General features: G+C 37.2%; 1 protein-coding gene and 1 non-coding gene across 2 annotated transcripts in view; one reads left to right on the top strand and one right to left on the bottom strand.

Moving 5' to 3' along the window:
* Positions 1 to 5,927, top strand: part of LOC145992615 (brachyurin-like) — a 32,629-nt gene extending 26,702 nt beyond the window's left edge. Inside the window, exon 7 of the mRNA XM_083128975.1 lies at positions 5,669 to 5,927. Coding sequence (XP_082985101.1) covers positions 5,669 to 5,827 — 159 coding nt within the window. The 3' untranslated portion in view covers positions 5,828 to 5,927. The remainder of the gene's footprint in view (positions 1 to 5,668) is intronic.
* A 1,933-nt stretch (positions 5,928 to 7,860) lies between these two features.
* TRNAP-AGG (transfer RNA proline (anticodon AGG)) lies at positions 7,861 to 7,932 on the bottom strand. The gene has a single exon. It is a non-coding gene; the product is annotated as a tRNA-Pro (tRNA).
* Between the last annotated feature and the right edge of the window lie 4,437 nt (positions 7,933 to 12,369).

The following is a 12,369-nucleotide window of genomic DNA, read 5'->3' as shown; positions in this document are numbered from 1 at the left end:
TATGTTGCTGCTGCAGTATCTTCGGATTTAGAAATGCCAGGGAGTTAGTTAAATTTTTTATGGTAGAGTAGTCAAAGTTTAAAATTCATCTAATATCTCCAACATATCGTGCCATTTAAATCTGCAGAACCATTAATTTATTTTGAACTCTTGTAGGGGGACAGTGGAAGCCCCTTAGTCCTTACTGATGGCCTGGTCCAGATTGCAATCACATCTTTCGGTAGTGGAGGGTGTCCGGTTACAACCACCAATGGCTTCACTAGAACAGCACCGTACCTAGACTGGATCACAGAAACAACAGGCATCCAAATCCCTTGAACAATACCTTCGTGACAGTTATAAGGATTATCTAATAACTGACAAACTAAACAGAAGTTACAAATAAAACTTCTAATTTACTGAATTATGTATCTGATAATCGCAAAGAAAGAATAAAGAACTGAAAGATGATATCATTGTTGATGTTCTTTGCCTTAATTCTACTTGTATTTTTTACAATGTAAACTGTGTCGAAGTGTTTGCAACTTGGTATATTAGAAAAAGACGACACAAGTCAAGAAGGTTTGATTATATAATACTCACGAAAGTTACTAATAGATGAACGGAGATTATGCAGACTAGCCCTATAACGATATCATCATATTTATTTTTATAATAAGATAGGCTGCGATTTAACACTGGAATGTCTGGGAACAATGGTAAATTTTATCCTATGATTCTACATTACAATAAAATAATAGTAATTTTGTAACCACGGGTGCTATAAACCTGGGGTGGTGGTCAACAAACTTAACTTTATTTATTTATTGGATATAGTTTGAACATGAATTAATTGCCTGTAGCAATAAATTGAATTGGGGAAATGGAGAAATACTTTTCAAAAATATAATTTGGCAACAAAAAAATCCATATTCTTATTCGAAGGTATATCCAATTTAATTGTCTTACTTTCAAACCAGAACTCCAACGTGAGAAACAAACAGTTTTAAAAGCTTTTTACAGCGTTAGAGGTCCAGTAAGATAACGTTTTGAAAACTACATATGATTTGAAATGAGATGAAATATAAATATGTTACTCTTACCATGTATTCTATATCTTACAAATATTATCTGTGTAATTTTGAACTTATTTATTTGACTTGGTGCTATTATTATTATCAGTAACGTGCGGTGACGTCGACACTTGGGGTAGCAATCAGTGGCGTACCCAGGAGGTTGGTGTGGGTTATAATCTCCCCTCCCCTCTTTAGGACCCATATTCCTAAAAATAGAAAGTCAAAGAAAGAAAGAGATTGCAAAATGAGGAAGGACTACTAAAAAAAAGTACACGTAACTCCCTACCTCTTTCGAAAATCCAAAACAAGCAGATTTGACTACTAAGCCAGATATCCCGGGTTCGCATCCCGACCTGGGCATGCGTGTTATTTGTGCTTCTGCCTTCATCAAATTTATCGTATCATCTTCACGATTAGCCAACACTGTTGGAAAAGCGAAGTAAAACAAATAAAATGAAACAATCAATCAATGATTTGATTTGGTTTATGTTACTTAGCGTCGCTGACACATCTGGTTAATCGCGAAGATGATACGATACAATTAGGGAAGAAACAAAAAAACACAAATAACACCCATGCCGAAGTCGGGGTTCGAACCCGGAACTCCTGGTGTCGTAGCTTGCAGTGATAACACTCCCCCGCGGTTGGTTGATTTGGTATTTTAAATCACTTTATGTACATGGACTGAGCCTACAGTTTAAAGTGGGATCCGTATCACTATGTGCCTCCACCAAGTACCGATCCGGGACCACTTCCACTCCCTTACGGAGGTCGGCCGACAACAAAGACGAGAGGAAAGCGCTAACCATTCGGATACGTGGGTATCGGTAAAGTAAACTGCATTTTTCCTCAGTGGTAAATTTCAATTGGATTTTTTAAATACCATCTTTGTATATGATTAACGTTGTTTTTTTTAAATGCATTGCTTGATTTCCCTAATTTCTTCATCTCATGATCTCGTTACTGAAGGATCCGGGCTCGAGCCCTGGCCTGTGCATGATTGTTTCTTTGTAACCACTCTTCATCAGTTTAATTTTATCAACGTTCATCGTCATGGCAGTAGTTAGGTAAAGTGATGGAAAAGCAACGCTAAAACAAATGGGAAAAATACAAATAATTTCCTCTCAGTGCATCTGCAGGGCACTGTGAAATCAGGAGTCCAGAGTTTTCTGTTTATGATTGTCCCTGTGACTTCCATAAGCTCATTAGCTACTTATCACGATACAGCTAGAAAAGGTGATGGAAGGTAGAAAAAATTCAATATTTTAGAGGGGATAAACAGGTAACAAAACACACTTCTTTGTAGTTTCTTCAACAATATTCATTTGGCTTCATTGAGTTCTAGGATACATTTTTCATTCCAAATTATTTCATTATTCACTGCAGAGTGTACAACACAATGGAACAAGAATGTGCGCTCGTCACGGGTTCGGATCCCGGTCTGAATTGTTCTTTGTGAGATCCCTTCATCAATTTGATCATATCATTACTCATTCTCATATTCGCGATAACCAAATGTGGCAGAAAAGCGAAGTAAGATAAACCAAACCAACAACAACAATTAGAACGCGCGTTCTCTTGCCCAAATTAATGCATCCGTATTTATGACAGTTTAGCTTACCCATTTTTTTTATTGGAGGCCAAGAGATTCGTATATTTAAATAAAACACTACTAAAACGAGATCGAGAGAGAGCGTGAACAAATATTTGTTATTTAATCATTACATAGGCCTATTCCATATTTGAAAAAAAAGAAAGAAAAGAAACAAAAGTTTTTGTCTGCACATAATACAAGTACGTTCCCATTTCATTAACAAATAAAACTACATCCCATAGTATACACACATATTGTACAACGTGTAAAATGTTGTGGTGTAAGTAACAGAGAACATAAGTACTGAGTTCTTTAGAGGATTTACAAAGGAATCGAAGGGAAACCAATCCCCTATCTGTTCTATAGGAGATAGACCGGAGGACCTGGAAGCACGGGCTTTCAACCATTGGAGCGGGAGGCGAGGGGGCAAGGGAGGTAGAGGTAGAAATCTTCCCTTTCCCTTAGGGCGGCTGTCTATACCTGGAACTGGTGAGACGGAGGAGACGGGTAACCAGTCGTGCCTGCAGATCACATCGAGGGACAAGAAGCGCGTGTAAAAAAGTGTTGCATATGAACTGAGGTTTGAAGACAATAAATATTGTGATTTGAAAATAATTAGAGACACGAGATTGATTGATCTATCTCTGCTAGACTAGCTACTCCTCAGTGCACGTCACTGATTATTATTAACAACAGTAACCAAGCAAAACACTAAAATATTTGAGAAGTGAAATATTGTGAAATATTCGCTTCTTCATACAAATACTGTTCCTAGCCTCTATTGATGCTAATTTATTCATTTCCAAGAATTTTAATTTGCATTTTTTATCACGGAAATTACTCATTTACTTGTTCTCTACAGCAATTCTTTAAACGAGAATATTGAAATTAAATTAACATTTATTGTATGAAGAGTTCACCAAATCCGCCCTCTTGTGCAACGATTTGATGTGAGACTGTTTTGTAAATTCCTTTCATTAAATTTGTTAATACACTCTTACCCAACATGAGTATATACTTAAAATATTGTTGAGAATTTCTGATTCGTGAGCTGAGTACATAACGTCAAGGTGTTTTTAACAGTGGTGCTAGGGTGCTATTTCGAATGTTTATCTCATGGGGAAGCCTGTAAGTCATATTTTTCGAGAGTACTGATATTGATTCTACAATATTTCGGTCTGTGGGGTTGGGGAAATTCCTCGCGCCTTTTTCTCTAAATCGCACCCTGTATAGATGTCATTCAGACATATATTTTCAGGTCTCAGCAACCATAATAATGATATACTAACATCTGCAAGTCTGACACACTTAATGTATGGCAAAATGTTTTTAGTAATATTAAAATTGATTAATTTTGAGTCATTACTTCACTTTCATTGTTTTTAACACAACTGGCTGTTGTGTGGTGACATGTCAACTGGCCATGATTGGGATTGTCATGTATCCTGTTTTCACAGGACGTAACGTATTTTACAATCTGTTTTTATGTCCTGTGAAAGTTTATATAAATATTATTTTAATTTAATAATTAATATTATGAACATTAAAATATTAAAATATATCACTGTTGCGAGAGAGTGTACACAATCTTGTTGTTACAATGCCATTTAATGCGTGCCCTGTATTGGCAAAAGGGAAATGTGGCAACCCTGCTCGTGATGTAGCCTCTACAGCAGTGGTTCTAAATCTCTTTCAGTCTGGGACGCACCTTGAAGGATATTACACTTCATGGGACCCTTAAGCATGAGCACTGGCAGAAATACCTGTAGTCAGTTTATAATCATGTTTTTGCTAACATCGAGAACTTTAAGAAGCCATCTTTTAGGCTTGATTAAAAAAATACACATACTTCAGTATAGAAAAGTAAATATATAATTTAAGAACTAATTTACTCTAGTCTAACATCTAACTAAACACCGATTATGTTTACCGGGATGCCGGTAAAAAGCAATGGTAGAGCGCGAATAACAGAAATGTAGAGTTTAGACTATGTACAACACAGTATGTATTAGTAATTTTAATGTAATAGGTTTTTAAAACACAGTAAATAAACTTTGGTCGACTTCACGACCCACCAAACGTCCCCTCGGGACCCAGCAATGGGTCGCGCCCCATAGGTTGCGAAACGATGCTCTACAGTGTATGACAAAAATCTGGGAGCACATTCACTGATAGAAATGTATACTTAGCTGAGATGCAATGTTTACAAAGTATGAAATTTTAATTAGTTAAACAATCTGCAATACCATCATTATAAACATACACTCATGCAAAATGAACCATAGCAGGAAGCAAATTGAAATTTACTTAATACAGTTATTATTAAATTGGAGGTTGTCTAGGAGGTTTCGGAACTAGTGTAAACGGAAAGTGCAAGTAAATTAATATTCGAGGGAACATACTTCGATAACGCATTCTCTGCATTTTACTTCCTTATTTTTTCATATATGCTTTGTACTAGTGCAGGGAAGTCGTTAAGGGGAGGCTGGGAGGCACTGCCTTTCCGATACTTCCACATGCCCCCTCCCAAATTTTGTGACTTAGAGGAAAATGTAATATTCTAAGATAACTCTTCAAATTACGTATTTATTTCGATACCTTTGAGTGTAGATCACAATTTGTTTTATCTATTTGGTTATTGTATACTTCTATGGATAGCTATATATTAAGTTGAATATAAATTTAATAATCTTTATGTTGCAATTATTTTTAATTCGTGAAGATTGAATCTGAACCCACACTTTGTTCTTCATGTTGTTGAAATTCCACCTTGTTTTTCACACACGCACACACATATTTATTTAGCGCTGTAAATGCATAACTGCGTCCCTGTATTGGTGTGAAACAAAATCTAATATAAAGTAAGCATATTTGAATCATTAAACAATTAAGAAAAACACATATTTTGATACACCTCTATAAAGCAAAAATTACAGTGCTAGTAGAAACTATCAACAGTTTATCTATTTTTTTTAAATTTTAGGCGGAAACAAATATCATATTTTATATTCTTTTTTAGGGAGACAGTGGAAGTCCTCTATTACTTACTGATGGCATGATCCAGATTGCTGTGACGTCATTTGGTGGAGGTTGCCCAGTTACAACAACCAATGGCTTCACCAAAACCACTCCATATCTGGACTGGATCTCAGAAACAACTGGCATACAGATTCCTTGAACACTATCTTGCCTTTCTACATAGTAGGATTAACTGACATGTAGAAGAAGAACTATGAACATGCCTTTCAATTTAAAGAAAATGTATTTTATACTTGTACGAAGACAATAAAAAGATATAAAAATATTAAATAACGTATGGTTAATGTTTTGTCACATTTCTTGATTTTAGCCCTCAACAATGGTAGCTTCTGCCTAAGCCTATTCACAAAGTCGCACGTTCACATCCAAATAAATAAACGTGAAGCATAGTTTTCAATACTAACATTTAAACTTGATTCTTTAACTACTAAAACTCTGCTTAGATTACCTTATTTTATTAACAATCAAATAAAAAATAACTATAATTATATATTAATATAATAGAGATTTTACAATAGATTTCTGTATTTTTCTGTCAACATCGCGTACCAGTATCAGAAGGTATACGTGTGGTTCGCGTACAACGTTTGAGAAGCCCTGTCGTATATAAATCGGATGCACTCGTCTTTGTGACGGGGAATGGTGCGGTAAGGGTGGAAAAATACGTTGTGGATCGACGAGTTACTTGAAAAATGTGAGCGGTTTGAACTTGAACCCATTATAATATGGTAGGAATTGGTGTAATTTAGACGCTTTGAATTGCATTTGTTACTTGGCAGTTCGGAAATTTTAAATAATCAGAGTTTAACCTGATATGTCAATCTGACGTCACTGATTTGAATTTCCACTTCGAGCACTGACTTTAATAATGTGTGCGCGGGTGCTTTAAAGGACGTTTCAATTGCCTATGTTACCCATATTGACGTAATATCATTTTTCTATAGCACAGAAAGTGTTAGGCATATAAATATGAAATTTTAACATTACAGTCTCCTAGTATTCGTTATCACTAGTGGAGGCGATTGGGTACCAAAATTAGGGGAAAAGGTGCCAAAACTGGGGGGGGGGGGACAAAGACAGTTTACTTTTCCTCGTAGATAATTTTTAGCATAGGGGCAAGAGTGGCAAAAAGTGGGGGGGGGGCAACTGCCTCCCTCACAACCCCCCCTAATCGCCGACACTGGTTATCACTATAGCACAGGTTTTCTTATTGCTGTGACGATATTATTTAACTTCAGTGGCATACTGTAATATAAATCGTGAAAACAAATCTTTGTACATCTTTGAACAAAAACAACTTCTCGTAATTACTATTTGCCGTTGATTAATATCACTTTTTACATTGCACAGAGCTCTTCCATAAATCGGTTTGCATTTTTTTTTGTAGGTGTGGATTCAATACTACAATCTTCTTATTATGTATATTTGTAAGTCAACAAATACGCCTTGTGAGTTTAAGAAGCATTTATTAGCAATCGAGGCTGTGCTCGGGAGGGGAATAAGCGCGGCCGATTTGTGGAGAGAGAGAGAGAGAGAGAGAGAGAGAGAGAGAGAGAGAGAGAGAGAGAGAGAGAGAGAGGGGAGAGGGAGGGGGGGAGAGAAACAATAACCTGAACGAGACTGAAATCTTGAACATTTGTAGTCTCGCTCACCTTCGCAGACTTCTCGTCTCAATTTCTCAACATGATATCCTTGCCGCGAATATTTACGAAGAATCAAATGAACATAGAAAACGAGATGCCGATTAAGGCGACCCCATTACAAGTAATTGCCTGCTCAAACTCTGCACAACCCACTCTCTTTTCAATTAGTTATCAAAGTTTCTAATACATGAGTATAGTTTAGAATGACTGAATATCAAATATCACTATTTGTAACAAGGTCTAACAATATCATCAAACTCTCACACTATTTTGAAAATCTAACTGCCTAACTAACCATTTTGTAAAAAAATGTTGAATTTATTCAATGCACTATCGTTCCTCAGACAAGTGGCGAAAGGTTCGATACCCGGTGGTGGTACAATGGTTCGATATCGGATCCCACATTAAACTGAGGTCCAGTTGCGATTAGCCTTTCTGTACATAAAGTGGACTTAAAACAACAATTCAATTCAATTCAACAAGTGGCAAGGGAGGATTTATAAAGGGAAAGAAAAAGCAATGGAAAGTTGGGCCTGTCCGGGATTTGAACCCGGGACCTCTCGCACCCTAAGCGAGAATCATACCCCTAGACCAACAGGCCACACGAACTTAAGAGCCCGTATAACCGCTGGTGACGATACCTAAAAAATAGGTTCTTGCGTCGACCTTCTGTGCTCGAACAGTCAAGTGTGTGGCATTTAAATTTTACTGAGTTAAAGATCAAATATGAAATTAGTTATATCGCGAAGCCTTTTTGTAAATACATTATTTATTACGTAGTTTTCCTTATCTCAATTTCGTTCACTTGCTTGCCAATTATATGCAATAACTAAAATCAACATTTTAAAGCACAAGAAAGCTTCAACTGTTCTTCTATAGCAAATAAATGAAAGTAATCTTACAGAATTTTCTTTAGAATGTCTGTAGCTTTTCGACGTACAGAGCAATGTATGTAAATTTTAACTTCTACTTTTCTAAGCTGGTCGCGATAGCAGTTTCCCCCTCTGTATCGCTCGCGCCCCTCATGAACCCCCCTCCTCACTCCTCCGCCATCCCTTTTTTCTTTCACAATCGGCTTTCCCTCCCCCAAGTGGCAAGAAAACCGCATGCTGAGAGCTAGGAAAAGAAAAAAGAAGGCAGGGAAAGGTTTTGGGGGATAATCAATGGTTTGGGCGATGCTTGTAAACAGTTCTTCACTACGCGATATATATCCTAATACTAAATCACGATGGGGTTGTAGTGCAATGACAACAGCGAAGGACGGTGGATTTCCCCAGTATATTGTTCACAAATGGAAAAAGCTGATTGCACAGACTGAAGTACACCTTTACAAAAGGTTTGCACGCGAAAGAAAAATTGTGCCAAATTATAACTTTTTTTGTGAGAACACGAAAGTTCATTACCAAGGGATTTTTTTTAGGGGGAAGGTGACTTTACCCAAAGTTTTTAGGTAAATATTGTGTAAATTCTATCTGGTGGTGGATTATCAACCAGTCACGCAAATGAATGACTTTTTAGCTGTCGATCATAAATAAGTTCAATGAACGTTCATTGTAAGTTTGAGATATTCCTGAGGGTCAATGGTAAAAAATACTTGATGATCTGTTATGGAAATAGTGCTATTTTTAAACATTTTGAACGTCCGTTCAATTTAATTTCGAATTTGACTCCTTTCATGATTTGTAATAAACTATATTTACTTAATACTTTACTGCGTTATTTTTTCACCAATTACATATATATATTACAGTCAGACCCAAAGATAAATCACAACATAAGATAGTTCTGTGTCATCATATACAAAAGTATTTTTAGGCATAGGTCTTATGTAAAATAAAATACATTAATTATATGTTGTTTTTTCTTTTCCAAAGACATTATTTAGTGGAATAATATGACAGACTTACTATTGATAATGACCATACAAAACACACCACAACATTTCATTCACTTTCAACTTTCTGGGGCCGGCCACGGTGGGGGAGTGGTTAGCACATCGCGCTACGACGCCAGAGGTCCCGAGTTAGAATTCCGGCTTGGGCGCGGATGTTTGTGAGTGTCCATTCATCATTTTCATCATATCATCACTCATCCCCATCTTCACAAATTGGCCAAAAGTGGCACAAAAAGCGAAGTAAAATAAAGCAAATCAATCAATCAACTTTCTGGATATACGACAAATAACACTATGTAATGTAACACTATTTCTGTATAAGGAATAGAGACTAAAGCATTGACTATCAATATCATTGACATAAATCAATGGATACAGTTGCAGCTCTCGCACTGGACAGATGTGATTAGTAGTGAAAATAACTACCAATAGTTTTATATGTGTTTCACATCTGATTCTTCTCCATGGAATAGAAATTGGTCACTCGGCATAAATTATTTTCCAACGTCATAAATAATAATTTATTAACATGTAGACCTAGGATTACAAGGAATAAAACTGCCCAAGCGTGCTGATTTTTGCACTGAATTGCAATGTTTAGTTGCACAAAGGCTAATCGGGACAAAACCTACAGCCCTTAGTGGAATCCGAGCCACTTAATTAAATGTGCCTAACCGTGGATCGAACCCGTAACACCTCGATTACAAAGCATCATTATTACCGCTAACCGAGGCGGGGAGGTTCACTTATATTCTTTCTAATTCTTAACATTTAAGAGTTAGGTAGTTTCTGTAGTCTTTCAATTCCTTAATGTCGTATTTTTGCCTCTCGGATGTTTTCAGTAACAAAAATAGATGTAATGATGAAAGGATTGAGAACATTGCTGACAATTATGTTCATTGCAAATACTCGAATAAGAAACTACAATCAGAAATGGTGCCCCCCGCGGCGGAGTGGTAAGCACATCGCGCTAAGACTACAGAGGTCCTGGGTTCGAATCCCAGCTTGGGTATGGGTGTCCATTCATCAATTTCATCATATCTTCGCAATTAGGCAAAAGTGACAGAAGAGCGATGTAAAGTAAACTAAATCAATCAAACAGAAAATTAGCTTGACGGTTCTTGAGATGTTGAACGTCCTCCAATTTTCAAAAATTCATTTTTCACACCTATTCCGGAAATTGGAAACACCATTTGCAGAGGATAATAATGGTACACATTTAACTCTATATATAACCTATAGAACCAGATAACAATCTCACAGACACTGAATAAATCCACCTACCAGGTAGACAGCACAATATCATGTCAATTTCGTGACAAGTTTGGCGACTCATGATTAACAATTTCTTAGTATCAAATGATCAGTGGCCGTTGTTGATCCAGGCAGATAAGCAGTTGCCCTGCCCCTTTACGATTTTAGAACACATCGTAATAAGGTAATATCTCCCTGAAGTAGGAAATGTACTTGAGCATTGTAATGACCTTTTAAGAAAGATTTATAATGAAAAAACAAAAAAACGTTTTTATCTTGTTTTGGTCGAAATACGTCTTCTGTACAATAAAAATCTGGAGGCTAAGAACTATTTTGACGGGCTCCAACCCTCACTACCCCCTTTAGCGCCATTCCTGAAGTTCAAAAGTCCTCTTAGAATTTATTACAGGAATATGAACCTTCCAAATAACTGCATCACACACACATCACACACACACACACACACACACACACACACACACACACACACACACACACACACACACACACACACACGCACCCCCACACACACACACGCACACACACACACACACAAACAGGTCTTCACTACTTATATGTACAATTATCTGCTGATGTTTGAAAAGTCCTGTAGTAAATTCGCAAATTCGTCGTTCCGGTTCAATATGAGTAATATGCATTGGCTGTAAATAGTTTTAATTGTATCAAAAATGCTAAAAGTACACATTTTAGTAACTACATGAGTTCCCCAATGATTCCAAATGGCTAACTATTGGAGTGATATTCATGTGCATTAGCACTGGCCTCCGTGATGGACTAGTTAGCACATCCGGGAGTTCAAATCCCGGCATGGATGCTCTTTGTGAGTGTCCCTTCATCAGTTTGATCATATAATTCATCCTCAGGAGGAGCACAAATCATGACGCCTTAGGTTGTAAGACACGTTTTTAATACGTTAAGAAAAGAAAGAACATCAAAATCATCTCACCTAGCATAATCCACCAACTGCAGAAAACACAAAAGAATGTCTTCCGCCTGTTCTGCACATGTGTCGCAACAGGCTGAATAGCTATGAACTCCTACAAAACATCGTCATTATTTCCCTAGTTTACAGCACCATACAGGAGAGATATCCTACTACTCGATGTTATAAACTATTCCATATATATTGGTCATAGGCGTGCGCACGGGGGGGGGGGGGGGAATTGCCCCCCTAATCACGGACGTTCGTAGATTTTTCCACAAAGGGACAAGAAAGGTATTTTTCCATGGGGTATATTACTTCGATACTAGTGCTGTCCCCTCAAAAACACCACTTGAATTTGAAATTATCGTAAATTAATGTAAATTACTATGACTGAAATCTAATTATACATGTGAAATATATACTTTTAGGTTCACCTTCGTTTTCGAGGTGTGGTCATCCTTGCCCCCCCCCCGCCCCTTCCAGACGTTCCATGCCCCTATATTATTATACTTTCACCTAGAAATTTAGTGGAGAGGAATATTGTCGCTGTTATTAAACAATATTATACTCTAAAAGGAAATGGCGCAACCACAAGGGGACAGGGGGCATTGCCTTTTGCCTTTTTCCAACCTTGGACGGAAATCAATTATAGGAGCATACATTGAAGTAAAAGAAAGCAAGACTAGCAGAATCTACTAGTAGTAGTACAAAAGGATACTCAAGACGGAATTAGTTTTCACGTCCATCTTGCATTATTTCTTCCAGACGGTCAGGATCACTAGCAGGGGGGCAAAGAGTGGCAATTATCCCCTCGACTTTAAGTTTTTTACAAATAAAAATACATTTGGTAAAATTTTCTTTCTCGCTTCGCTCACGGTATCTGCTTTTCTTTTCGAGGTGTGGTCAACTTCCGAGCCGTGGCTAGGAAGTAGCGGGAGTTGTCC

The sequence above is a fragment of the Lepisma saccharinum genome, chromosome 9, assembly GCF_977018435.1.
Source record: "Lepisma saccharinum chromosome 9, izLepSacc3.1, whole genome shotgun sequence".
In the NCBI taxonomy this organism is placed as follows: domain Eukaryota; kingdom Metazoa; phylum Arthropoda; class Insecta; order Zygentoma; family Lepismatidae; genus Lepisma; species Lepisma saccharinum.
Note: the sequence above shows the minus strand (reverse complement) of the source record. Positions and strands in the feature narration are given on the sequence as shown.